Source organism: Trichoderma evansii, assembly GCF_050947405.1.
Source record: "Trichoderma evansii strain SZMC 28006 chromosome Unknown GGI43scaffold_7, whole genome shotgun sequence".
Classification (NCBI taxonomy): Eukaryota; Fungi; Ascomycota; class Sordariomycetes; order Hypocreales; family Hypocreaceae; genus Trichoderma; species Trichoderma evansii.
In genome coordinates this window covers 1,104,032-1,130,633 of record NW_028145199.1, presented here as the reverse complement: position 1 = coordinate 1,130,633, position 26,602 = coordinate 1,104,032, and the positions used below count along the sequence as shown (strand labels likewise).

At 47.1% G+C, this 26,602-nt stretch overlaps 10 protein-coding genes across 10 annotated transcripts; 1 reads left to right on the top strand and 9 right to left on the bottom strand.

Annotated features, from left to right (window-relative positions):
• Positions 1-304: 304 nt before the first annotated feature.
• GGI43DRAFT_422300 (major facilitator superfamily domain-containing protein) lies at positions 305-1,985 on the bottom strand (the record flags this gene model as incomplete). Its single annotated transcript, XM_083208084.1, has 2 exons — positions 305-1,224; positions 1,292-1,985. 2 exons carry the CDS (start codon positions 1,983-1,985, stop codon positions 305-307), a joined length of 1,614 nt encoding a protein of 537 aa, XP_083061809.1.
• A 519-nt stretch (positions 1,986-2,504) lies between these two features.
• On the bottom strand, positions 2,505-4,913 carry GGI43DRAFT_422299 (phosphoenolpyruvate synthase; the record flags this gene model as incomplete). The annotated part of the gene is made up of 1 exon (XM_083208083.1): positions 2,505-4,913. One exon carries the CDS (start codon positions 4,911-4,913, stop codon positions 2,505-2,507), a length of 2,409 nt encoding a protein of 802 aa, XP_083061808.1.
• A 650-nt stretch (positions 4,914-5,563) lies between these two features.
• GGI43DRAFT_433544 (lactate/malate dehydrogenase family protein) lies at positions 5,564-6,751 on the bottom strand (the record flags this gene model as incomplete). Its single annotated transcript, XM_083209759.1, has 3 exons — positions 5,564-6,149; positions 6,205-6,434; positions 6,496-6,751. The coding sequence occupies 3 exons, from the start codon at positions 6,749-6,751 to the stop codon at positions 5,709-5,711; spliced, it is 927 nt and encodes a 308-aa protein (XP_083061807.1). The 3' UTR covers positions 5,564-5,708.
• Positions 6,752-7,585: 834 nt separating this feature from the next.
• Positions 7,586-8,194, bottom strand: GGI43DRAFT_382934 (Hsp20/alpha crystallin family protein; the record flags this gene model as incomplete). The annotated part of the gene is made up of 2 exons (XM_083203308.1): positions 7,586-7,768; positions 7,829-8,194. 2 exons carry the CDS (start codon positions 8,192-8,194, stop codon positions 7,586-7,588), a joined length of 549 nt encoding a protein of 182 aa, XP_083061806.1.
• A 716-nt stretch (positions 8,195-8,910) lies between these two features.
• On the bottom strand, positions 8,911-10,554 carry GGI43DRAFT_422298 (FAD-dependent pyridine nucleotide-disulfide oxidoreductase; the record flags this gene model as incomplete). The annotated part of the gene is made up of 1 exon (XM_083208082.1): positions 8,911-10,554. One exon carries the CDS (start codon positions 10,552-10,554, stop codon positions 8,911-8,913), a length of 1,644 nt encoding a protein of 547 aa, XP_083061805.1.
• A 1,105-nt stretch (positions 10,555-11,659) lies between these two features.
• Positions 11,660-12,608, bottom strand: GGI43DRAFT_351839 (uncharacterized protein). The gene has a single exon (XM_083202272.1). The coding sequence runs from the start codon at positions 12,426-12,428 to the stop codon at positions 11,787-11,789; it is 642 nt and encodes a 213-aa protein (XP_083061804.1). The 5' UTR covers positions 12,429-12,608; the 3' UTR covers positions 11,660-11,786.
• Positions 12,609-13,550: 942 nt separating this feature from the next.
• On the bottom strand, positions 13,551-15,343 carry GGI43DRAFT_402725 (polysaccharide deacetylase family protein). Its single transcript, XM_083205711.1, has 4 exons — positions 14,839-15,343; positions 14,478-14,754; positions 14,013-14,417; positions 13,551-13,906 (listed from the first exon to the last, which is right to left on the bottom strand). The coding sequence occupies exons 1-4, from the start codon at positions 14,942-14,944 to the stop codon at positions 13,747-13,749; spliced, it is 948 nt and encodes a 315-aa protein (XP_083061803.1). The 5' UTR covers positions 14,945-15,343; the 3' UTR covers positions 13,551-13,746.
• Positions 15,344-18,031: 2,688 nt separating this feature from the next.
• On the top strand, positions 18,032-21,529 carry GGI43DRAFT_351728 (OPT oligopeptide transporter protein-domain-containing protein). The gene is made up of 5 exons (XM_083202271.1): positions 18,032-18,470; positions 18,581-18,718; positions 18,783-18,864; positions 18,923-21,015; positions 21,085-21,529. Exons 1-5 carry the CDS (start codon positions 18,402-18,404, stop codon positions 21,286-21,288), a joined length of 2,586 nt encoding a protein of 861 aa, XP_083061802.1. The 5' UTR covers positions 18,032-18,401; the 3' UTR covers positions 21,289-21,529.
• A 241-nt stretch (positions 21,530-21,770) lies between these two features.
• GGI43DRAFT_422295 (bZIP transcription factor) lies at positions 21,771-23,634 on the bottom strand (the record flags this gene model as incomplete). The annotated part of the gene is made up of 3 exons (XM_083208081.1): positions 21,771-22,480; positions 22,541-23,147; positions 23,500-23,634. The coding sequence occupies 3 exons, from the start codon at positions 23,632-23,634 to the stop codon at positions 21,771-21,773; spliced, it is 1,452 nt and encodes a 483-aa protein (XP_083061801.1).
• Positions 23,635-25,132: 1,498 nt separating this feature from the next.
• Positions 25,133-26,517, bottom strand: GGI43DRAFT_351433 (uncharacterized protein). Its single transcript, XM_083202270.1, has 6 exons — positions 26,297-26,517; positions 26,090-26,170; positions 25,942-26,027; positions 25,831-25,887; positions 25,529-25,764; positions 25,133-25,397 (listed from the first exon to the last, which is right to left on the bottom strand). The coding sequence occupies exons 2-5, from the start codon at positions 26,144-26,146 to the stop codon at positions 25,641-25,643; spliced, it is 324 nt and encodes a 107-aa protein (XP_083061800.1). The 5' UTR covers positions 26,147-26,170; positions 26,297-26,517; the 3' UTR covers positions 25,133-25,397; positions 25,529-25,640.
• Positions 26,518-26,602: the final 85 nt, after the last annotated feature.

Genomic DNA, 26,602 nt, shown 5'->3' with positions numbered 1-26,602 from the left:
AAATCCAGCTGACTCTTGCAAAATGCTAGCTCTGGAGACCTGATTGAACAATTTGCACATACGTAGGTAGGTTACTACGCTGTACAAGCTATACAAGATGGCCTAGTGCTATATGAAAGGAGATTATATAAATAATAATACCTGTATACTTACTCTAGCATATTCGCATGATACTATCCACACGCCACACTTTGCTTTGCCAAAGGGGACTGTCTGTATGTATATATGAACCAAGGTTTGGATCAGCACTGGGGCGCAAGGCAACTATATATACATATATAAAGCAATGGAATTATTTTTGTCATCACGGGTCCTTTGCGTACTCGCTTTTCTTCCTGAGCTTGGGGCCGTAGCGCCAAAGTAGAAGAGGTGCTGGGCTGAGTATAGCTGCAACGCAGCCCATAATTGTCAAGGTCCAATGTACACCAATGCCCGAGTACATTGGGCGAGTGGCCATTACCATACCTCCCGCGGCCAAATAACGGACGGCTGTAACGCTTGCAAGAGCGATAGCCGAATGCTCACCATAACTGTCTATGATATATTCGTAACTGCTCACATAGAATGCTGTCAAGACAACGCCAAAGACAAAACAAGCGCCTAAACCGCACCATATAGATATACGAGGGTAATTAGTCCAACCGAGCCAGAAGAGACAAATAGGCAGCATGGGTGCCGTGATAATTGCAGGCCATAATCGAAATTCAGGCTCAACATGGGCGCCGTGCACATGTTCCGTATCGCTGCGAGCCCAGCTGTATAAAACGGGCGCGCTGAGTGTAAATGCTGTTGATCCTACCGCAATAGAGGCAAAACAGCTACCAGTAAGTCCAGTAGACAGCTGATATGTGTCCTTGAAGATGAAGTCAAAACCCGAGAGGGAGGTAAAGAGTAGCGTGTACAACAGTAAAAGGTAGAGGCCCAATACCGTTACAATGATTTCTGTTCGGTAGAAGAGAATACCAAGCTTCACGTTGTGTTTCAGGCGATTAAGGAAATTATTTTCCATTGCGTGCTCGGATGTGAATCGCAGATCGCCAGTCGCACGTCGAAGTTCTTTCGCTTTCCAATCCAAAAGCAGTGGCAAGTATGTTTCTGGAAGAAACAGCGCCGCAACCACAAATGCAACACCAGATATGATCAAAGTCAGCCAATCGGGCCAACGCCAGCCCAAGCTAGGACTGGATACTAGCCATCCGCTTGCTACCGGAGCAGCCAAAGGACCTGTGCCACACAAAAACAGAAATCAGCGTCCGCTGGAATTGACTTCATGCAAGTGACCTTTACTTACCTATTACATTGACCCACGCTATCACTGGGAAAACGAATGCCCTTTTTACGTCTCTGAATTGATCTCTAACGCTCGATCCATTTATTCCTAGGGTGGCACTGGAGAAGAGGCCTACAAAGTAACGGCACGTAATACGGCCTCCAAAATTCGTTGCCATTGCAGACCCAAAGACGAAGAAGAGGTAGCAGAAAGTTGCTGTCAAGTATACGGGATTCCTCCCTACCGTTTCAGACAGTGGACCAGCGAATGGAGCGCCGGTCCCGATACCAAATAAGTACATTGCCGTGTCCAAGTTCTGAGCAACTTGGCTGACATGGAATTTTGAACTTGCTACTGAATTCTCCATCGATTCAGAAGCGCCTGCCCAGCCTTGGACGAAGATGAGAAAGGACAAGATGGCAATGTTCTTACATCGCGAAATCAACGGCCAATTCTGTGGATTGAGAGGGTCCCCAGGTTCACTTTTGACTATGATACTGCCCTTGGTTGAACTGCTCGGTTGCTCCTCAACCGACTTTTGAACATCTGCCGCGCCATGGGACCAAGGTCTTCCGCCAGGACCTATAGATAGACTTTGGGCGCCTTCGAGATCGCTAGGGTTTGTAGCTATTGGCTCATCTGTTGATTCTGATCGTTGTCGGAGCTCTCGAGCGACTTGAGCTCTAATTTGGTGACGCTGCCTCAGAGACCACATAACGATTAGGGTATCCAATAGACGCTTCCAGGCTAACCTCGTGCTTCTTACCATTATTGTTATAGGGTAATTATGCTATTTTAAACATTGTCTTGACAGTGCGATTGGTAACGTCAAGTTGACGTCGACATGAGCCCATAACCACTACAACGCTACACGTCACTTTCACAGTCTTGCATGGTACAAGACCAATCCTAGAGAAGCAAGAGCAAAGAAAAATCCTGTTAATATAATAACTGAATCGAAATCTTATCAAATATCGATGGATATCCCGTGACAGTAAAAGTTGATATATCCTTTGGAGGCATAGTGCCGAGATGGTGTGTTAAGGAATAATCGCACTGTGTTTATATACCCATACCTAGGTATACTAATACCTATCAACAATTGTATCACCGCCTGGACCATACGGTCAAGTTACAAATGATAGTATAAAGAGAGTCTCTCCATTCGACTAATTGTTCCTAACATTCATCAAAACCTAACTAAAAGCACCAACTACGCAAAGCCTTCATAACATTAGCTGCATAACTTCCCTGATGCCCCTTCAGCGGCCACAACTTGCTTCTTTGTAGCTAAGAAACTATCAGGGCTTACAGAGATGGAATCAATTCCCGCATCGACGAGAAACTTTGCAAACTCCGGATGGTCACTTGGGGCCTGTCCGCATATACCAATCTTGCAACCCCTTTTGCGCGCCACGGAAATGGCATGGGAAATCATCCACTTGACTGCCTCGTCTTGCTCGTCAAACAGCCCCCCCAGCTCGCCAGAGTCGCGGTCCACGCCCAGCGTCAGCTGTGTCAGGTCGTTGGAGCCAATAGAAAAGCCATCAAAGTGCTCTGCAAAATCTGCCGCCAGAATCACATTGGATGGGATCTCGCACATGACATAGACCTGCAGGCCGTTCTCTCCGCGTCTGAGACCGTTGCGAGCCATGACATCCAGGACTTTCTTGGCTTCTTTTACTGTACGGCAGAAGGGGACCATGACTATTGCATTGTCAAGACCAATCTTCTCGCGTAGGCGCTTAATAGCCCGGCACTCGAGCGCGAAGCCCTCTTGGTATCGTGGCGAGTAGTATCGTGAGGCGCCGCGGAAGCCAAGCATGGGGTTTTCCTCGTCTGGCTCAAATTCGGCACCGCCAATGAGACCGGCATATTCATTCGTCTTGAAATCACTCAAGCGAATGATGGCCGGCTTGGGATAAACGGCGGCGCATAGAGCCGCAAAGCCACGTGAGAGCTTGTCCACGAAGTAGTCGGGCTTGTGATCGTATCCCACCGTCAACTCAGCGATTTGGCGCTTGGCATTTGCGTCTTTCAGCCGATCGAAATGGACGAGGGCCATGGGATGTACCTGGATGTAGTTGCTGACAACAAACTCCATGCGAGCAAGACCGATGCCATCGGCCGGGAGCCGCCACCATCGGTAGGCAGCCGCCGGATTGCCAAGATTGAGCATGATTTTGGTCTTGACGTCGGGCAATCGGGCGACGCTGACCGTCTGGCTCACCACGTCTGAGATGCCTTCATACACGAAACCGCAGTCGCCTTCGGCACAAGACACGGTTACATCCTGACCGCTGTGTAACACGTAGGTGGCATTGCCCGTGCCGACCACAGCTGGAAGACCGAGCTCACGGCTGACGATGGCGGCATGAGAGGTGCGGCCTCCATGATCTGTGATGATGGCTGCCGCTCGTTTCATTATAGGCACCCAGTCAGGATCCGTCGCTTCTGTGACGAGAATAGAGTTGTCAATAAACTGATCAATATCTGTCGGCGATGAAACGAAGCAAATCCGTCCCGAGAGAGCCGCCTCGCCAACCGAAAGGCCAGTAACCAGCACACGTCCTTTATTGTTGACTTTATAAGTCTTGAAGACACCAGTGTCATGATGTGAATGTACGGTTTCTGGTCGAGCTTGCACAATGAATAGCTTGCCCGTGATGCCATCTTTGGCCCATTCCATGTCCATGGGGCATCCGTAGTGCTCTTCAATGGTACATGCCCAACGTCCCAACTGCAAAATCTCGTCATCGTTGAGCACAAAAGAGTGTTGCTCGGCTTTTGACGTAGGCACATTGCGTGTTGGCCTCTGCTCATCTCCATAAATCAATTTGATACTCTTATCACCTCTCTTCTTCTCTAGAATGGGATCTAGGCTGGAGTTGGATAGGAGCGGCTTGAAGACTTGGTATTCATCTGGGTTAACAGTTCCCTGTACAATGTTCTCACCCAGACCCCATGCTGCATTGATGAGTACGATCTTGTCAAAGCCGCTTTCGGTGTCAATGGAGAACATGACCCCTGAGCCGCTGATATCAGAGCGAACCATGCACTGAACACCGATGGAGAGCGCAACGCTCATCTGCTCAAAGCCTTTGACTCGGCGGTAGCTAATTGCCCTGTCGGTGAATAGCGAAGCATAGCACCGCCGGCAAGCGTCCAAGAGAGCCCCATCGCCAGAGATGTTCAGATAAGTCTCTTGCTGACCAGCAAAGCTTGCATCAGGCAGGTCTTCAGCAGTCGCACTAGATCTTACGGCCACGCTGAGCTTGTTGACGCCCTTTTTATCTGAAAGATTATGATATGCGGATATAATTGCCGTCGCCGCATCGGTCGGCCACGTACCCCTGAGAAACAAGTTACGGGTCGATTGGCCGGCCTCGGCAAGACTTATCTTACCGACTTCCCATTCCACCACCAGCGTGGCCATCTTGTCTCGTATTCCATTAGAGTCGACATAATGCCAATACATGCTCGAAGTTGTGGCAAAGCCTGGTGGGACTGGGATTCCTTTAGCGCTCAGGGCACCAATCATCTCGCCCAGGGAAGAGTTCTTCCCGCCAACTAAGTTGACATCTTTACGTGTCAAGCACTCAAAATTGAGGACTAGGGGTTCCGGTATAGAGTTGCCATTCATGTTTTCGATTCAGTCAAGGAAGCTAAAGGTAGTTTCAGCAATACTATCAACCACTGTTATCCGATCTCAACACTTACATTTCAGGGCAGACAGAATCATCACTGAAGAGTCAAAATATCTCGAGATAAATGAATATGAGCAACATGGGAGTATACCAGAAATATATACATTCTTGATAAGAGGACTGAATACTGCGTTAGTCTGATATGCCGTTCTGCTGCTTTGTTCAAAGACATATCAAAGCTCATAGTAATCTTTTCATGACACCACCATGAATAAGAGAACTGTCCCTAGTATTCAGCAAATCGCACCACTTTTAAGTTTGGGGGCTCAAACTCAAGAGTTATCATGCCACATCGAGATGAATTTGCTTGACGGCAGAGCATTCATGTGGCAGCACCTGAAAATAGCCAAACTTAGAGCTCACTTATTCTTCAATTTATACTCGAAGTGGAAGTCACATTTTGTATCATCGTTATCAATGCTCAAGCCAGAGAAGATGTAAAATATTTAGATCATCAAACTGGTAATATGTGTGGTTGATAGTATATCTGCAAAAGACAGATATGAATGTAGTAAATACATTAAAAACAAATGTTAAACTGAATAACTGATAGTGAACTAATATAACCTATCCAAAATGCTTTCCATACTGCCAATAACCCAGATTTCAATTTGTACCATGCAACCACTTTCATCAGTAATACAACAAGTCCTACTATGACGCTCTTATACGTCACCGTTTCTTTACCTTCCTTGATATTTTTATCTTTTTTTTTCGATCACCTTCCGTGTTCAGTTGCTGTTATTCACTTGATCAATCATCTTCTTGAGTGCGGTTGCTGAATCAGTTATCTGAGCGTCCTCGTCGAAATTCAGAGGCATCTGGACTTTTTGTTGCACTCCTTTTCTGCCAAGGACTACAGGTAAGCTGAAACAGCAACCAAATGACGTCTGGAAGTGGCTGATGGGATGAACGGTGCCCTTGTCTAGGATAATGGAAGAGCAGATACTGGACACGATGGAACCAATACCAAAGGGGGTTGCTCCTTTAGCCCGAACTATGCTTTGTGATCGATGCTTGCACTCGTTAGAGAGATCGGAGCGATTGATCGCAACCTCCTTTGAGAGAGATTCATTGATTGGGATGCCACCAATTGTTGCGGCAGACCATGCCGTCACCTGCGATTCTCCTTGCACCCCCAATACGAACAAGTCAATTGACTTTGCCGCGACCTAATAAATTCGTCAGCATGGGTTATGTTTTGTGTAGGGCCTCATAACAACTTACTCCAATCCTATCTGCCAACATCCCCCGGATGCGCATAGAGTCCAAGTACGTGCCAGAGCCTATGACTTGGGACGGCGGAAGCTGGGAGAGTTGTAGGGCAAGGGATGTAAGTAAATCAACAGGGTTTGACACGACCAATAAGACAGCGTCAGATTTGAGAGGCGTCATTCCGTCGACGATGGTCCTGACAGTTGAGATATTTCGATACACATATTCGAGATTAGTTTGGCCTACAGAATCTGTATAAGCCTGGGTAATAAAGGGAGTCTCTCTGGTGTTTCTAATTCTTACCTATAGTGTGCCTTGATCCCGCAGTAATTACTATAATATCGCATTGGCCCGCTTCGTGGTAGTTTGCTGCTCGTACCCTTGTTCGGCTGTTGCAGCTATACGCTACATCCGAGAGATCGCAAACCTGGCCGTCTCTCAAACTCACATTATCGTCAACCAAGAGCAACTCAGTGGCGACTGAGCCTAGGATAAGTGCGTAAGCGGCGGCAGCGCCAACCTGACCAACTCCAATAATCGCAATATGGGAACCAGACATTGTAATTGTAAATGAGAATGAAATTGTTTGCGCTAATACGCCAGAGCTGAACGGAAGGTTGCTCCTTTTTTACATTATAATCGGTATTAGAGTGATGTATAGCTTTCTTTTATGCTTAGAGACTTTATAAGTCAAACACACAGGAAGTTTCGCATAATATTTAGCAATGCAAATAATTGGTTGGCTGCTATACTTTACATGACAGTTGAAGTTTATATCAGCAGCTTCTAAGCTCATCAGCCACAAAATGTAAGTGAAGTCACTGCTCAGCCCACCTGCTCCACTAGTCGAAACTACTGGCGGAGGATTATCAAGATTAGTCGTCGATCAATTTTAAGCGGCGAATAAGCTTCGAAGCTATGAAGAGGAATCAGGAGACAATCTGCCTGATATATGAAGCGTTGATTGAACTGCCTGTCAACTTGGCATCCGAATTGGGACACGCATACTGTGTACGTATCAAGGCGTTAAGTAAGAACGAGATAACTGATCGCTCTCATCTATCACTACAGATATCTTCATCAATAAAGATTCGAGTGACGCATAATACATACCGTTTATGTGCCTTATTTCAGCCAGAACAATTCTATTGATGATAACTAAACGCACAACGTAGAAACCATCGTGAGACGCCTATTAAGATGCATTCTTACATATGCGGAGAGAGCAATCTACATAGTTTGCTAATAATATCATATACATCAACTTTGTATACAAGAGCAGTCAACATTTTATTCATTCTGTGACTTTATTTATCGCGGCAAGAATAGTAGAGTCCGCGTGGAAAATTCCAACATGAGCCACTTGTTCAGTAGCCGTACTCTCCTTCAAGATTTATGAAATAGGAATCACATGTCTGGTAGAGTCGTCATCTGGCATTTTCGGTATGTGTATAACAAGGACACCGCTGTCAAGTGCTGCAGTAGTGCCATCCTGTTGAACACGCTGCGGAAAGGTGAATGAGCGGTAGAACTCGCCCACATTTCTCTCCGCAACCCAATATTTAACATTATCGTGCTATGCAACCTCGCAGTCAGCCTTCTATGGCCGGATAACGATCGACCTCAGTTTAATTACCTGATTAGATTTTATAGATTTTGCTGTACCATCATCAGGAGTGTCATTCTTGTCGCCTTGGTTGGAAAGTAAATGGTAGGGGCTTTCAACAAAGCCACTAACTTCTAGCGATTTGGAGCCCTTGTATTCGATTTTGATATTTTCCTTTTTTACTCCAGGTAGCTCGCCATGAAGCTCAAAACTGTTGCTCAGCTCTCTCACATCGAAAATTGGGAGGAATGGCTGACCCAAATGCGGCCCGCGATTGCCATGAATCGAGTGACTAAAACGAGGGAAAGAGTCAAGGTGTTTATCCATATCTTGAAAAAATCGCAATGTGGAAGGGAAAGTTTGGATGGGAGTAGTCGGCTGATTCACATTAGCCATAGTATTTGACGGTTATATGGTTAAAATATGCGCGGTAGCATAAGAAATTCTCTTGGGAGAATCGGAATGAAGGATTGAGAGGTCTAATGCTTAAATAGATATGGTGACGACTACTGCGGAAGATAGGCTTCATAAAAGTATAAATCTACACCGATTTCATGTCATGTTACTTACAGTGGCTTCCACAGTGATATTACTGTAGCGCCATGATGTGACTATGAGCCGCAATGCTAGATCATATCATGTCATACACGACTCAAGCTGAACTCTAGCTGTTCGTCAGATTCTCAGTGATTGCTTCACAACTCTAGCAGCTCTTGAATATCAGAGTTTCTATATTTTAATTTTCCTCTCTTTACATACCAGTTTTATAAACAGGTGAGACCATTTGGCTTTGAGAGGCTAATCAAAGCACCAACGCCAACGTTGATGGTTTCCATTTACTACATAGATGTAACTTACTTTTTATACTCCGTTGTACTTTTTTTTTTCTCAATATACCACAAAATATTACATCTATCAACTCAAACGCACCGCTGGGTGAAAGATTTTCCAATGAACATAGTGTTACAATTTGGTCTACTGCGAGAGATTCCGCGCATCTACACCTGAACTTATTGTTCTGATCACTCTCGTTTACTAAGCAATCTTGTCCCATACAAGTAAAATTGTTCCGTGAATGCTTAGATAAACTAAAAAATACAAGCAATACCGATTCAGAGTTTAATCCCCCCCTCGAGAACTGTTATCAATCCACCGTCAAGATTTACTACATTAAATCCTCTCTGACTGAGGATACGGTAAGCCAAGTATCCTCGGTAGCCCACTGAGCAGTATACAAGAATCGGAATTGATTTATCAATCTTAGATACCCGATTACGTATCGTTTCAATTGGCAAGTTGATTGCGTGCGGGAGGTGGCCAGTTGCGAATTCTTCAGGTGAGCGAACATCCACGACTTGCCATGCACTTAGATTCTCGATGCTGATGTCTTCGGCGTGCACGATCTTATAGTCCCCGTGAAGCAAGTTGGAGCCAACAAACCCAACCATGTTCACGGGATCTTTAGCCGAGCCATAGGGTGGTGCGTAGCTTAGCTCGAGATGTTCCAAGTCAAAGACTGTCATCCCAGCTTGCATCGCTGTCGCCAGGACGTCAATGCGCTTATCGACGCCAGCCATTCCCACTGCCTGCACTCCCAGAATATGGCCTGTGCCATTTTCGAAAGCTACCTTAATCGTAATAGGATGAGCGTTGGGATAATAGCTCGCGTGGTGCGGAGGATGCACTGTGACCCAGAGTGGCTCTTGTCCTACACGACGCAGCGCTGCGACGGATAGACCCGCTAAGCCGACTGTCAAATCGAAGACTTGGCAGATGGTTGTGCCAATATTGCCCCGATAGCGAACCGGCCTACCAGCTATGTCATCTGCGGCGAGTCGGCCCTGTCGGTTTGCCGGCCCCCCTAAAGCAACCACACTTGGCTCTTTCTGAATCTTATGCTTCGTCTCAACCATATCTCCTATGGCATATATGTCTTCGTCGGATGTTTCCATGTGTGATTCGACTTTGACTCCTTGTGATCCCACTTCCAGACCAGCCAGCTTTGCCAGTGATGTTCTCGGCCTCACTCCAGCAGCTAGAATGACCAATTCGGCGGGAACTTCTCTTCCATTGCTAGCCAGGACAACGTAAGAATTTTCAATTCTCCTGGCCGTATCATTTAAGTACAACTTAACACGGTTGCGCTTTAGTTCTGCATGAAGAGCCTGCGCGATATCAGCATCGAGGGGAGGCAAGACGTGCGTCCCTTGTTCGACGACGGAGACTTCGAACTTCATTTTTTGCAAGTTTTCGGCAGCTTCAAGACCTAAGAATCCGCCTCCAATGATACAAACATCTCGAAGGCATCGTTGCAACATAATCGTTCTAACGGCTTGTAGATCCGATATAGTCCGGAGAGTGACCACATGGCTCTGATCCACTCCGTTGATCTGCGGCCGTATAGCTTCTGCGCCTTGGGATAAGATGAGCTTGTCATAATCGAATCTTCGGATCTCGGCCTCTCCAACAGTTCGTGTACAGACTTGTTCATTGATGCGGTCAATCTCAACAACTTCTGTGTTGAGATAAACATTAATGTTGAAGACTTCCTTAAAGTATTCTGGCGTATGTAAAATTAGAGCGGCATCATCTCTTATGGTTTTACTTAGAGCATAAGGTATACCGCAGTTGGCGTAGCCAGTATAGGGTCCTTTTTCAAACACTATAATTGTGGCTGATTCGTCAAGGCGACGCAAACGCGTGGCAGCAGACATACCGCCGCCAACACCGCCGACTATGACAACATTTTTCGACATGATAGAAGACTATATACCCTTGGACAGAATGGTTAGTACGTAAACGAGGTATCCGAGTGTAATTAATAGTTGATACGGCAATGCTAATATCGCTCTTATGGCCTCAAATTGCTTTCTATTTCTCCTCCGGAAACTCAAGTGTATATTAGTTTCTATTTCTCTGCCTGTGTATATTCCTCAGACCTCAGTGGTCTGATAGTTGACCGATGGGAGGGTCTAGATGCTGGTCTACGCCATAGCTGTTAGCGATTATCCTGTTAAGTGAGGCTAATAACACGGTGTTTTTTATATATCGTAAGCTAAATGCGTTGCCTTATAGTTATGTTTATTTTACATCATACCATAATAAAAGCCACCGCGCTTGAAACTGTATGACAATAAACTCTAAGAATCATCATAGCTGTAATTTTTTTACAGTTTCACTAACTATTTAGCAGTCAGTTCATAATGGAGAGGTAAAAGCCGTAGTTAGCTGTGAATGGCGCACAAAAAGTAAAGTTTCACCTAGCTGTGGCGCTCTCATACGATAGCTACGCAACCTCTCCTACCACACAGCCACCATAAATTGTCATATGTTGCAATAATAGCTCGAGCAGGTAATTGTTTTTATCATAATAGCCATGATAGTATTTTATAGCCTATAGTTTTGAATAATGAATCATGCCAATCCTATATTTTATAACGTCATGATCAGACTACGTGCACTGAGGTATTTAGCTTCCCAGTATACATGTCTGACATGCAGTGCCGATTAATGGTAATAGACTTGGTCTCGACTTGTCGCTAAAAACGCTGCCCAGATTTCAATCGAGATTGTTTATTGTATTAGTAAATACGGCTGTGAGAAAAAGTTTGCAATCTCTCTCTTCTAGCAACGAACACGTTGTGCTTCTTTATTGCCAATTCTCCCAGGGGACTTGATAAATGTTATCTTAATCTTCTAAATAGATATCTATACAAAAATATTAACTGTATTACATTTGTATTTATTGACTTACTTATACATGCTGCTATACTGTATGAACGTTATTGAGGGTTCGTTTCTTCACGGGGCGTGTATATTCATGGCATTCGTCACTCGTTCTCATCATTATCACAATGGGAGTATATTACACCAAAACAGGGTTTCATTGAAAGTTTATTAACATCCCTAGTTCTATCTTCCCCTTATTGACCATGCATTCGAGTTGGCAATCAGCTCTAGCGCGAGCACAAAACACATGTCTATCTATTTAGAGCATCGCAACAGCGGCGGCGACACCAACAGCCAGGACGGATCCGAGGATACCAGCAGCAGTAGGAGCAGCGCCATTGGCGGGAACAGTGCTGCTAGGGTGAGCACCAGAGGAGGTGCCGTTGCGGCCGGGGGCACCCGAGGTACCAGTGGAAAGTCCCTTGGAGGCAGAGGCCGTGGTGGAGGCGCTGGAGACGACGGGAGCCGCAGTGGTGGAAACGGCCGGGGCAGACTCCGAGACGGCAACAGAGGTAGCCAGGGTGGTGGCCTCGGCGGTGGTAGCCTTGACGGTCACCTGGGTTGAGCCACCAGTAGCAGAAGCCTCAACAGAGGAGGTAGTAGCAGCAGCGACAGCCTTGGTCTGGAGGTCGAGGTAGCTGGGCGAGTAGGTGGCGGTGCCAGAGTACAGAGGGCAGCCGGGGACATCGGTCTTGGGAGGAGCACGGCCGCCACCACAGTCCAGGAGGTCGCAGAGCTCGCCGGTGCCAGGGACGTACCAGATACGGCTGGCATAGGCGTCGTAGCCGGGAAGACCGCTGGGCTGGACGACGGTGTCGGTGTAAGTGCAGCCGGCAAGGTCAGTCTTGGCCAAGGCCGAAGCGGCCAGGAAGAGAGTCGCGGCGAGAGATCGAACAGACATGTTGATGTTTTTGTTGATGGTTAAACTTATAAGTGAAGCGAACTAACAAATGTTTGTAGTTGACGTTGGATTCAACAACCTGAGCTTTCAGCAGCAAATAAGCGAATGGACGATCACCGGAGCAATCTTTGTAATGAGCGAATGACTGGCAGAAACAAAAACCAAAATCGCGTTTGCACGGCCATGGCGCCCTTTTAACAAGATCCCACGTTGGGACCAGCGTTGCCGTTGGTGGCCCCGGTTTGCCCGCAGCCTCCGGGTCTACCAAGATGAGACGCCGCTAACTTGGGCCCATTCAGGCAATGGCCGAGCCACGGGGACCCTGAAATCTGGTAATTCTCCTTCTTGCAGCCTGATCGAATGGTTCGATGTGGTATGGCTCGCTTTACAATTGCCCCCTTTTCCTTTTACTGCCGTGGAATATCCACGTTTTTTGCCGCCTGCCATTCGGCGGTTCTCAAATTGCCACATACTACCCACGCTAGGGTGCTATTAAAATGTCAACTTGCCACGAGTACGGATCATTTAAATTGCCCCATAAGCTTACAATTAACAATGCTTCTATACGAGAAATGAGAAAACCCTGCAAACCATGAGTGGAGTGGTGATGAGGCCTAAGTTGTGAGCGAACTAATATTGAGCGCTAAGTTTTTTTTTTTGCTATATCCGGAGCTAAGATTAGGTCAAAGGTAGATATTGTGGTCTATTGATATGCCGAATAGCAAAACAATACTATTCTGCAGAGTCTATTCATTGCTTTCCCAAGGAAGAGAAAAATAAAGATGAAGGTAGTTGTTCCAAATGATGATGGCTATTCACGGCGAAGGGAATATTCTAGAACATGTATCCGTACGAGCCGCCATATGGCCTCGGAATTCTTTTCTGGCGAGTCATTGGAAAGTCTAGAGCTCCAAAACACTAGGCGTATCATGGCATGGCAACCCCTATTTTTAGATCCTCTCAGTTACGGATACTGCTTGGGGAATAACGAATTGGGAAATAGAAGGGAAAGCTTCGGATAGAATCTTGACGCTTGCCCAAAGCCTGATTGAGCGTCGCTGTACGTAGCTACATCCTTGAAGCGTTTGTGACTAGAAACGAATGGGAATTTATATGCTTTGATACAAGTGAAAGGTGATATATTAGCATGATGTCCTATTTAATACAAAGCACAGCTACGGCCCTTTTCTTTTTCCTTTCATCTTCTCATACTTATTATGTTTGTTTCTTCGCACTACATTTTCTCCAATACTTTCACTACTCGTCAATAGAGATATCACTAAACCACAATATGTGCAGCGCATCTCCTCATTTAATATTAGCTTCGAGTTCCGTGGGCCTTCTTTGTTAACATTGCGCCTCGACCTGTCGGCATGATGGCTCCTGGTGCGGGCTTGTTTTTGGCTTTAAAATCATCACAGATTTTTTCATTCGTTACAAACTCGACCCCTTCGTGCTTCTGGAAGTATTTAATGAGCCTTGTAAGATGGATTTGCTGTTAGCACATAAATAGGATACAGCGGAGGAGGGTCTTCTTCACTCTTGGATTTCCTGATGGCGAAGAAGATGTCTCGTTTTACGCACCTCTCATGCATGAGCAAAACATGGGGGTGGCCCGAAACGTCTGGATGGATTGTCAAAGGGAAGATGAACTCGTCGTATTCTCGATAAAAGTAGTCAAAATGGTCGCGCCATATATCTTCAACGTCTCGGGCGTTGACAAAACCGTGGCTGTTGGGCGCTTTCTTGATAAACATCATTGGCGGCAAGTCATCCAAATACCAGTTGCATGGGATCTCAACCAACCCCGTGTTAGTTCCGATATCAAGGGGCTTCATCCACTCCTTGGCATTTTTGGAATAATCAATTTTGGTCCATGATGTTCCCACAGGAAGATAGTAGGCCTGGCAGTCATGATGGCTCATGCTGCTATCGTACTCGATTCCATAATCTAAAAGCAGTTGGGCGCCTTTGCGACTGGTTTCCCACCTGTAACGGCGTCAAAAATTCTGAATCACGCCAGGGGTCGGCAATAAAGCTTAAGCTTACCATGGTGCGACACTACCCCTGGGCGGTTTACCAGTAAACTTTGCAAGCTGCCGATACGTCTTATCTAATACTTGCCGCTGTTGCTCAATCGTCATGGCGGTCGGATTCTCATGAGAGTAGCCATGCAAACCAATCTCATGACCAGCATCTCTCACGGCTTTCATATCTTCTGGGAACGTGTCGAGGCTGTGCCCTGGAATAAACCAAGTGGTCTTGATGTCATATTTGCGAAAGAGACTAAGCAGCCGCTGCGTGCCAACAGTACCAGCAAATATGCCTTGTCACAATAAAAAATGGAAAAATTAATATCAGAATGTCTATATCTTTTCTTGGAATCTCTCATTGCATATGCAGCACCTACCTCGGCTTATGTCGTTGGTTGAGTCCTCTCCGCCATAAGAGCCAAGCCAGCCTGCAACAGCATCGACGTGAACTCCATAACTAATGAGCACTCGCTTTTTGCTCATGGTAACAGTTCGACAATGGTTTAATAGGATTGGACAGCTTAATAGAATCTTATTTTTCTAATGAATGAGATTCAGATATAGATATATAAAATAGATGCACTCTTTTAACAAGTGGGCGAATAAAAGATGCGAGCAACGTCATATCAATCTCATGGCGGGGTCGTCAAGCGAAGAGGCTGATCTGCAAACACTTGCCTTCTTAGGTAATACACGTCTTTATATCCGGGCTCATACACAGCAATATTTGCATTTTGTGAGCCACATTGCCGTCATACAATTATGATTAACATGTTGACTTCTTCGCCATGGTAGTTGGTGTATAGAGGCATCTACATGTAGATCCAGTGTTTCGGCTCCAGGTCGGCCCGCCACCAAAGTTACGTCTCAGCTAACATGGTTTGTTCATAGCAATCCCTTGAAGATCAATAATACTTATCTAGCGGAATTTGGCTAGTTCTGAGCCGTTGATGTATTATCCTAGTACTAAGCAAGGGAGGTCTGCGACTGGTAGAAGTCCTGCCAATCTTGGGCATCTTGGGCTTTGCGTGATCACTGGCTGCAGATTGCTAATAAATAGCGTCTTGCTTGGCATTATCTTAATGCGTTTAACCTACTGGATCCTCTGCATAGTGACAGATGTCTGTTGGACGGGCTCCTTTGCCAACTAGCCTTTGCACTGCACTTTTGCGTTTCTGGGCGCCTGGTTCTAGAACGGCGGCCAAGGCTCCCAAGAGACATGGGAGATTTCATAACGCACTAAGCGCCTTGTTACGGCACCTGCTCCGTAGTAGGGGCGTATTAATCGGAGGGTCGATCCGTTCCGGGAGGACGCCACAGGGCTCGGGGAGCGATTCGATATGGAGAAGCAGGAAAAGATGAGGCTCTACGAAGTGCTAGAAAAGAAAAGAACCCTGCTTCGCAACACAGTAGATAAGTCGGCCGATGCCCGAGGAAAAGGCACATACAGTGTAGAATGTGTTGTGCCGATATTGCTAGCAGACAATATGTATATTGCAAGTTCTCTGCGGTTGAAAGCACTTTGTTTTAAGGCTAATACGAGCTGACTAGATACCTGCGGGGTACTCTAAAGTGCGTGCGTAGAGATAGTCGGTGCACAGACCAAACTTTCTTTATAGCGCCAGGCTGATCTCCCGCCCCCCAAAAGTGATCTTCCAACCCTGCTCCTACCACTTAGAGACAGTCTCGTGCAAGATGCTACTGGAAACATCTCCGACATGCCCTTTGAAGTCCAGTGCATCATGGGCTGAATTGCCAAGAATTACCTCGTAAAGTACCTAGCAAAAGGTCTTCTACTTGTAGCTTCTATGGGCGGAGCTCCAATTTGCCGAGAGAAATACGGTTGCAGATACAGTCGCAGATAAGCATCAATTTGGATTTGTCGTCACCCCACTCGCCCATCCGCTCATCCACTTCCAAGCAGGGCAGCCAACCAACTTGCATGCTTGTCTCTGCATGGCTGTATTGCATCTATAGGGTTTTATACCAGAGTCTCGCCGCCGAGGACAAAAGTTCCCTCGGATGGCGAGGTTGCAGGGGTCTATGGATACGGACATTTGCTACCAAGCCGCCGGCGATCCTGATGGAACCAACAGCACCTGGACCAGACTCGGATCGGCCGTCACCCTATAGCGCTCGGTATCGCCTTGCCGTCGGAGGCGCAGTTGCTCTGTCTCACTGTAATCTCAGGTTAGCTGCACTGCATTTCACATGGAATAGTACTTCAAAAGTTCCTTCTTCTCTCGACATCCTTTCGCCAAGCCCCTATCCCTGTGTCTTGCCTTGGCCCTTGTGGCCCGCTGGGGTTGCACATATTATTCACAAAAAACTAAACGACAGTACACTGTGCGACCCTGTCCTACTAACCTCAAGTCATAGCGTGAAATTGATGTTTGTCTCATTCTCAGTATCGATCGAACTGGCATTCGCCGACTCTAAATTCTATATGCAGTCGCGGCATGGACCAAGGTATGATTTTCTACTCCTACCTCTGTCAAGATGATCACGGAAGAAACTCTCTTCTCTACCACATACGATAACACAAGATGGTGATGGAGTCCAGAGGCGCTCAGTCAGCGCTATCTACTATAATAAACTCGTAATCAAGCAACGACATGGCATCCATTTCCCAGCTGTTGGTAGAAGAGGGGCCTTGCTACAGCCAAGGCGCTATGGCTCCATGAGCGCGTTTACTTTCCAAAAGGTCCCATGGTTAAATGACGCTTGGCGCCCGATATCAGAGCTTCAGTCCTCGAAATATCATTTTTGAACGCCAGTGGCATGCTCATGAAAGAATAGAGCAGCGCTTCGTCATCTTTATCTACAATACGTTTGCTCTTTATTCTGTACTCTCCTCCGTATATAATGCTAACTCTGGGCATTATAACCACTTAAAGTATGACGAGATCAACCAAAGCGCATACGACGTAAAGATCAGATTGCCAAGATCTTACCCCATGGCGGAGAGCTCAATGCCAATGCTACGTTCAGCATATACAGATTGCTCACCATCCACTACTGATGAGCTTCTCATGCAAGATTAGCATGCATAACAAGTCTTTGTGAATGAATCGAGACTCTTGGCATTCTGATCCCCAAGTGTATCTCTCATGTGATAACATCGCGCCATCTTCCATACATGTTAGACAAAAGGTCTTTGGACCCATGTTGAATCACCAACACACGGTGTTACTTGCCTCTCGTATCCACAGGCTGTTTGTCGCCTTCGCCGCTACTCTGATAGCCATTTTTATGATGTAAAGGCGACCTAAGCGAGCGTATATTTTAGTACTTTGACCTGGTATCTACCCATGAGTCGGTATTAGGTAGGTACACCTGGCTTTACTCACTTTTACTTACTCTTCACAGTTGCAAGAGCCGAGAATTTGGCTGCATCTATAGCACATGTATACAATTTATGATAGGCGTTATATCTGTGAGACTCTTATTCCTTCATTCTCTTATGCTAACTACCAGATAGTAGTAATCAAACTGGCTACATCTGGTAGCATGTAACGGTAAGAAGGCTGTTGATGGCGTATTTGCCTCTCGGCCCAAAGCTACGTATCTTGAACCCTAAATCATGTCTCAACCATAGTGGAGGCCGTATTATTGTACGACACTGGTTGAGAGAACCCAGGCCATGCAAGGGATCAAAGCTACTGTCCCTTAGCCCCTCTGCGATCTTTTGTTTCCATGCATCCTACCGCTGGTTTGTCTTGGATGCAACCCATATCGAGTCCCTTCCCCTCCTTTCTCTATACGGATCCCAGGTGAGCTTTGGCTCGGGGAAAATAGTTGAAAGTCACTCTGCAGTGAGACAAGAGATAAATTGTCGATGAAACCCCTCTTCCCTTGGTTATCTTGGCCATCTATTCATCATTGTCGAGTCTGGAGAGAGTATTTCGAACGGCCGTCCAGAGTCTGAAATACCGCAGCCATGGCTGAGGAACATGTCACCCATGTAACCTCCAATGACACCGGCGGTGTTTTTGAAGAGAAAAGCCCTGTATGTGCCTTGAAAAGCTGTTTATCCTGCTACACTCTCTCAATTGCCCACCGATGCCTTCTTTACGGGACTATACTCTCCAGATGACTGATTAATATTTGTCTCTTAAGGTTCAAAACGAATCCCACGAGTTACCTCACATCACAGATGAAGATGACGTTGCAGAGCGCGACCTCCACGTCACCGAAGACGATTTGCTGGAGGCAAAGGAGCTTGCAGCAACATATACGCTTGAGGAAGTGCGAGAGGTATGCGGCTATTAAAACACTCCAGATTCTTTACAGGCCAATTATCATAGGCTAATTGAATAAGCTACTCAACACGTTCTACAAATTGCACAAGAGAGATCCAAATTTCCCCTTGGATGTTATTGAGAGAATTGAAGATTTTCTCAGTGAGCTCCCACCCTTATCACTGTTAAGCAACTCAGATTCCTAACTGGCATTGTTTAGACAACGATGGCATCTTCGATCAACCCGAAAAATATGAGCAACAAATCTCCGAAATGAAGATCCAAGCCGCTCTGATCATTACAAACTCCCCATACGCAGAAGTCCGCAGCGTCGTCGACAACAAAGACGATCCGACAATGCCATGCTCCACCATCCGAGCTTGGGTCCTTGGAATACTCTTTTCTGGCGCCATTGCTTTCATCAATGGCTTCTTCGGCATCCGCCAGCCTGCCATTAGCGTCACGTCCAACGTCCCCCAGCTGCTGGCATACCCCCTGGGAAAGCTGTGGGAGAAGACGCTGCCTGATGTGGGCATCACACTCTTCGGAACTCGCCATAGCCTCAACCCTGGTCCTTTCAACAAGAAAGAGCACATGCTCATTACGCTGATGGCTAGTATCGCAAAGAGCACGCCGTACACCCACTACATTGTCTGGATCCAATTTCTACCACACTTCTTCAATCAATCGTGGGCCATCAACTTTGGCTATCAGATCCTGATTGCCCTGTCCAGCAACTTCATCGGCTATAGTCTCGCTGGAATCTGCCGAAGATTCTTGGTGTACCCATCCTATTGTGTATGGCCGCAGGCACTCGTCACCATTGCTCTAAACAGCGCATTCCACAGCGAGGGTAATGCACCGGCCTTGGGACCATTCGGCAAGATTTGGACAATGTCCCGATTCAAGTTCTTCTTTTACGCCTTCACACTCATGTTTGTCTATTTCTGGTTCCCCAACTACATCTTTGCCGCGCTTGCGACATTCAGCTGGATGACGTGGATTGCTCCAAACAACCCCAGGCTGACTTACCTCACGGGCTCTAACAACGGCCTTGGACTCAATCCTTTCCCCACCTTTGACTGGAATGTCCTTACTTACAACGTCGACCCTCTCATGGTGCCGTTCTTTAGCACGTTCAACTTGTTCATCGGCATGTTCTTCTCCATGTTCATTGTCATCGCCGTGTATCTTACAAACACATACAACACTGCCTACCTCCCAATCAACTCGAACAAGCCGTACGACCACTTTGGTCACCGCTACAATGTTACCGCCATCCTCGACGATCGTGGCATCATCGACAATGAGAAATATCAGGCATATTCGCCTCCGTATCTCTCCGCTGGTAACATCATCATCTACATGTTCTTCTTCAGCGCTTACACCGCTGCCTTGACCTATGGATTCCTCTACCACCGACTAGAGATTGTGATGGGCTTCAAGGATCTCATCAACAGCTTCCGTCCATCTAAGAAGGGTGAAGTCGAAAAGGGACAGATCCTTGACGTGCATAACCGTCTGATGAAGAAGTACAAAGAGGTTCCTGAGTGGTGGTACATGATTGTCCTTGTCATAAGCGTGGCCCTCGGCTGCGCAGCCATCGCCCACTGGCCAACTCACACCAGCCCCGGCGTGGTCTTTTACGGTATTGCTCTGTGTCTGATCTTCATGGTCCCCACGGGTATCATATATGCCATGACCGGCATTGAAGTGTCGTTGAACGTGCTCGCCGAGTTCATCGGCGGCTCCTTTGTGGAAGGCAACGCCCTTGCCATGTGCTTCTTCAAGACCTACGGCTATGTCACTTGCTCCCATGCCTTATACTTCAGCAACGATCTCAAACTAGCCCACTACGTCAAGATCCCTCCCCGCTTCACCTTCTTCGCGCAAATGGTCCCGACCCTGGTCTCAACCTTTGTCTGCGTCGGTATCGTCTCCTACCAAGTCCATCTCAAAGACGTCTGCACAAAGGACGCGCCCTTCAAGTTCGTCTGCCCCGGCGAAAACACCTTCTTCACTGCCGCCGTGCTCTGGGGCACTGTCGGTCCCAAGAAGATCTGGGGCGTGGGCGGCCAGTACTCCGAGACACTGCTCGGCTTCCCCCTGGGCGTTGCCGTGGTCGTCATCTTCTGGCTACTGGGCAAGTACTTTCCCAGGAGCCGCGTGCTCCGCAGCACCCACCCTGTGGTCCTCTTGTTTGGCGGCCTTCAGTGGGCCCCGTATAACTTGACTTACATGTGGCCTGCTGTGCCCGTTGCGGCGTTTTCCTGGGTCTACATCAAGAAGCGATACTTGGCTCTGTGGTCAAAGGTAAGGAAGGCTGATATATCCATACTATGCTTCTATAGATGTCCTGTTTGCTAATGTTTTCATCTGTAGTACAACTTTGTGCTATCCGCCGCCTTCTCTGCCGGCATCGCCATCTCCGCCATCATCCAATTCTTCGGCCTCACCTACCACGGCATCTCGCTCGACTGGTGGGGTAACAACGTTATCGCTCAGGGATGTGAGGCTGATGACTGCCTTCTCAAGACACTTCCTAAAGGAACGTTCTTTGGGCCTTCACCCGGTCACTACAACTAAGCATCTTCTTTATTAATTACTCTCGTGCTGGAGCGAACAGCTCCTCTTTTCGTCCAAGTGTTTTGTATCGTGACATTGTGACATTTCCGTCTACTTGGCTCATTTGGTGGATGATTGCTTTTTTATGTATCAAGGATTCTACTATTTGTCTATATCTAGCTGATTATATCGACATGACCAATTTCAATCACATCTATATACATCTTTATGCTTGGTTGCAAACGTAGCTGCTCTGTGCTCAACTTCGTGTAGCTTAAACGCAGAATTCAAATGTTTAAATAATGGCAGGAAATTCAAGGATTCAAATATTAAATGACAATGGCAGGAAACTCAAGATTGCATGTCAAACTGATGTGAAATTGAAATTATCTGAAAGACTAATATGAAAAGTGCAAAAAAAGAAAAAGCTTCCCTCGAAAACCGTTTTAGTCGAACATATAAGCGAAAAGGAAAGTAAAACAACTCTCGTCCTGATTACTCCTTCATTCCAATACTCCGGATTGCGACAGAGCAATCCTCTTCCAGTGATCACGCTCTGCCTCAAGCTTCATAATACGCTCTTCTAGCTCTTCAAATCGCTGGGCCTTTCGTTCCCGCGACTTTCGAGCAGCCAAGGTATTACGAGCTCGCTTCATGGCAACTGTGTCATGCATGTCCTCAACAACAATGGGAGGCAGTGGCTTTTCACGTCGGCGAGCGTTTACGCCAGCGACAGAAGAGAGTCGCGCGCTGCCCGTAGGCGAGCCCGCTGACGACTTCTTCCGTCCGCTACCGCTACCGCTGCCAGAAGAAGATGATCGGCGCATTGGCTCTGAGTCCAAAGGCTGCTGAGCGGGCGAAGCGCTTGCATTAGCAAGCTCTTGGCTGCTCACATCAGCAGGAAACAGAGGGTACCAGGGGTCGCTGGGGCCATTGTCAAATTCGGCAGTGCCAAAGTTGGGAGAAACATCATATGAATCAAAATCAGGGCTGTCATTGTATAGCGAAGGAGAGGTCAAGGCCGTCAAGGCTGCGGAATTCGGAGCTGACATAAAGGGCTCCTGAATAAGCAGGTCTTGAGGAGACACAGTGCCAAGATTCGAGGCGGTGCTCGAGGCGCCGCTGCTGAAATCAAAGCTGGAAGCAACAGCCGGAGAAGAGAAGGCCGTAGAGGCACCTCCTTCGAAGACGGTAAAGTCGTCCAAATCGACGTCTGTTGGAGGGTGTAAGTAAAAATGATCAAGAGTAGAAAAAAGAGTAGAATAGTACAAACCTGCAGCGTTCATCATCTTGGCGGCCTGGATTTGATTACCACCGTTCTGATTAAACAAAGGTACTGGTGGTCGAGTACTGCGAGAAGACCGATTCAATGAAATTGTTGAAGATGGAGCAGAAGATGCGTAGAACTGATTCGATAAACGATTGCCGTAAGCAGGAGATTGCGATGGGTGCCCAATAGCCTGTAGTATCTGGGCCACTCGTTGGTTCTGGACTGCGGGGGAAATGTGCTTCTCGCGACGAGAGTGACAAGAGTGACGACGTTGGCTAGGTAATTGAGTGCTCCTATTAGGATGCTGACGACGAGGTTGATTGTCGAACAGAACAAAGTCCTGCTGGGGATTCTCGACGGGGTTCAGGGAGAGGTGCTCGGATGGTGCCGGCAGGGCGAAAGCTGAGTTGGGAAGCCATGTTGACTGGGAATCCGTGGTGAAGACTGAAAAGTCTTGGTGTGAAATGTTTGCGGTGAGAAGGGAACTCGTGCTGATGCTATTCAAAGCGTTGCTGAAGTTCAGGTCGACCGAATGGTGAGCTGAACGGGGTTGAGTGGGGAGAATGTTGTTAATGTTGGACTGAATTTTGACGGAGGGGGGTGAAACTCTCTAAAGAGGTTTGTTTAAATCATCTTGAAGGCAGCCTGAGGCTTCTAACGTGCTTATGATGTATGTGGTAGAATACTTGGGGGTGAGGAGGAAAAGAAGAAAAGAAGGAGGGAAAAAAAATTATTTGTGGCGGTTATGTATTTCTCAGGCAGCAACTTCTGCTAACGGGTACGTACCCGGGCGGCGCGGAAGGCGGTACAAGGCCAGGGCATTGGCGCCAGGCGCAGCCCTAACACTGCATGGCGCCAGGCAGCCTGCCAGGCTGTTAGGCACCCGCTGAGCGAGACAGCAGGCGCAAGTACAGGCTACAACAAGCCAAGGGCGCGCTTTGCAGGCCCCGCCGGTGACTCACACTTTTCGGCGCCAACCCGCTTCTGGCCTGGCCGTCACAGCGCCAGCCCCAGCAGGTGCCACCAGGCCTTTGGCGCCGCTTCCCCAGGCGATGGCTTAGCCCAAGGCTCACAGTGCTGTGCAGTACTGTGTGCATGTGAGTTTCCCAGCATGTCGGTTCAAGCGCGCAAGGAGTGTTCGTGTTGCTTGCAGATGGCCTAGCAGTAGTGGTTATCCAGTATATGCTCGCATGCAGGTCGTATACGTTGAAGAGAAATGCCCTTTTCCGCGAATTGTTGTTCCTGTTGAACGAATGAAATAATACCACTGCTGGCATTCAATCAATCAACCAGCGAGTCAGTCAGACAGCCAGTGCGGCCAATCAATGACAGCCTCCCGCTTTCAATCGTCCCAACACGTAGCCAGCGAATGCCATTCGCCAGTTTCCGAGCTTGTACATCACATTCCGCTAGCTGTTTCGCTTTTGTCCTTTATTTTGTTTTACAATACCACATATTTTCTGCTCCTCCGCATGGCTTAGCAATCAGTCCGTTTGCTCGGCTTTCGCCAGCCTTTAGCCCCGAGTTACTTGTAATTGCGCGAATCCTACCAGTGTACTAGGCGCACTAGTAGCGCTACTACTGGGTGGTATTACTCGAATTGCCCCATACAGAGCGGCACATTAGGCCTATCTCGTCTGTCGTCAAAAAGTACCTCCTTCATAGGCCAGTACAAACAATCTGAGTGCTCAGCAACTCTGCATCCATGTACACACATAGCCAGGATACACCTCTCGCGATAACACGTAAACCACAACGCAAGCCGCCCAACAGTTTCAGCGCCCGTAAGGAGCACGAGCACTAGCAATAGCAATAGCACTCGTATAGTGCTTCGTTGCTAATGCAATTTCACATCGACATGGGGAAAATCCCGCGCTGAGGCGCAGACCTGTGTCTCATCTTACCTTTGAATCTGGACCTGGCACAAGGCGCGAATCGCAGCAATGAAAAAACTATGGGTAAGATTAATTTGACTCCTCCGGGCCATCAGTAAGCAAGACGGGACGGCCAGTGTCCTCTGCCAATGCAGCTAGAGGAGGCTCAAGCCAGCACGAGAGCACAGTACGAATAGCGCTGTGAGTGGCTGTCCCGCAGTGCAACCCCAGACGGTCAGAATCCTTTGGTGCCAATGCAGCCCCTTCGGAGCCAAAGTATGCAGCGAGAGCACATGCCCTACAGCCTCATCCATTGACTGGCTCAGGGCGCACGCAAGCCTGTGACGACAACGACAACGACGACCTCACAAATCAAGCACAAAGGGCACGCGAGTCGTCGTCACAGGGAAAGCAGAATACGCGAAAAAAGGCCTCGTTTGAAATTAGTCCGTACGGATTGCTTCGCCCGCCAACTGTGCGGCAGAAAATGTCTTTTCCAGCTTCCCCGTTTTCGACGACAATACGATCAGACGCCCTCGCATTCACTAGCTGGCCTAGGTCGCAATAGCGTAGCAGCTAAATCGCACGAAGGCTTCGCACATAGATTAGGAAGTTGGCCGCGCAGTCTGTCATTTTTGCGTTTCTTTTTCCTCGTCGTTGCGGGCGCCATAAAGCCCTTCCATTGGCTCGCTGCAGGCGCCCGATCCCGCCCAATCAAAACAAGGTCAGCTATATTAATGGCTAAACGGAACGAGGGAAATACTGATACAGTACAACCGGAAATCAGCGTACGGCTTCAGCATGCCATTAGACGTGTAGTTCGTACAGTGCGATGATTGATACAGTAAACATCGTCTTCAGTTCTTGACCCCAATCTTCTATAGGCATCAAAAGAATCGAAAGTGATATATATGTTTAAACCACCTCCATGGCGACACTACTAACTCTTCTTATGTAATTATCTAGCACGGAGTGGCAAGCCAGTTCTAGACAATGATAGAGGTACTAGCAGCGTTAGATATCCAAAATCATCATATGCCATCATTCACTGGCAAAAGGGGGAAAATGCCATAGAATTGAATGATACGGATACTACTACTACCTAGTAGCTACTAACCGACGCAAATTCGCTGGCAAGCAAGACCATTTGGCATCAAACTCTAAGTAAGCATTATGGGGTAAACCTGACTACCTAGGTAGTGAAGCCCAATGCTGATGCCGTGGTCAATTTAGTCGCGGACGCCAATAGCAGCGCAGATAACACTGGCAACCTTATCATCAAGGTAAAGATCTTCAAGATCTTCTTCAGACTCTCTCAATCCTTTCCAGAGCGCCGGAGCCCTACAATCGTCACTGCTGGTTCTTGTCAACCACTGCCACTGATATATACATTAGCCACACGGCCACACCTTCACTTACCCGAAAAGACCGCAACTTATTCCTTCCCTGATATGAACAGACGACGCCTCAAAATGCCTGTTTTCAGCATTAGAATCTCCTCGTGATCATAAGACTATGTTTAGTATTTACAGCTTATCTGGAAGTCGCCAACATTGCTTGAAACTAGGAACAGTATAAGAGTCTCCTTTATATTTGATATTTTTATAGAATGTAACCTAGAATAACAATATTTAGCATTGACTCAGCGCTGCCTGCTGATTGGCTGGGGATTATTTACGCCAATGCCTGTGGCGCTATTGTCTGCAGCTGGACTTGCAGAGACAGCAGCAGTCATTGCAGCAATTATCAGAATTGAAAGCTTCATGTTAAAATGTTGAAGTCAATATTTTAGATCAATGAAATAGGAACCTGTCGAATGGCGAAGTGGCCAAGGGATGTGATAGAGCGAGTCGGAGTCGTATCAGCAGGAAGAAGAGTACCTTACAAATTTAATTAGAGTCTCAAACCCTCGTTAATTGGCTTACTTGTCATATATTATTTTGTATCTCGTGATGCCTTGATCATGTATATATCCCCGCCCTACTTATCTAATAATACAGCATCTTAGTAATAGGAGACTGTTGGTTAGGCATAATACTCGCATGGTGAAACAAAATATGGAGTAAATATAGCAGGATGGGAAAGATTTACTTTGCTTCAGAAAAGGTATACATATATATCACGAGATAATATCTCTCCCTCCCTTTCTCGCCCATCTCTTCATATAAAGCAGAGTGCTAAAGATTATCGC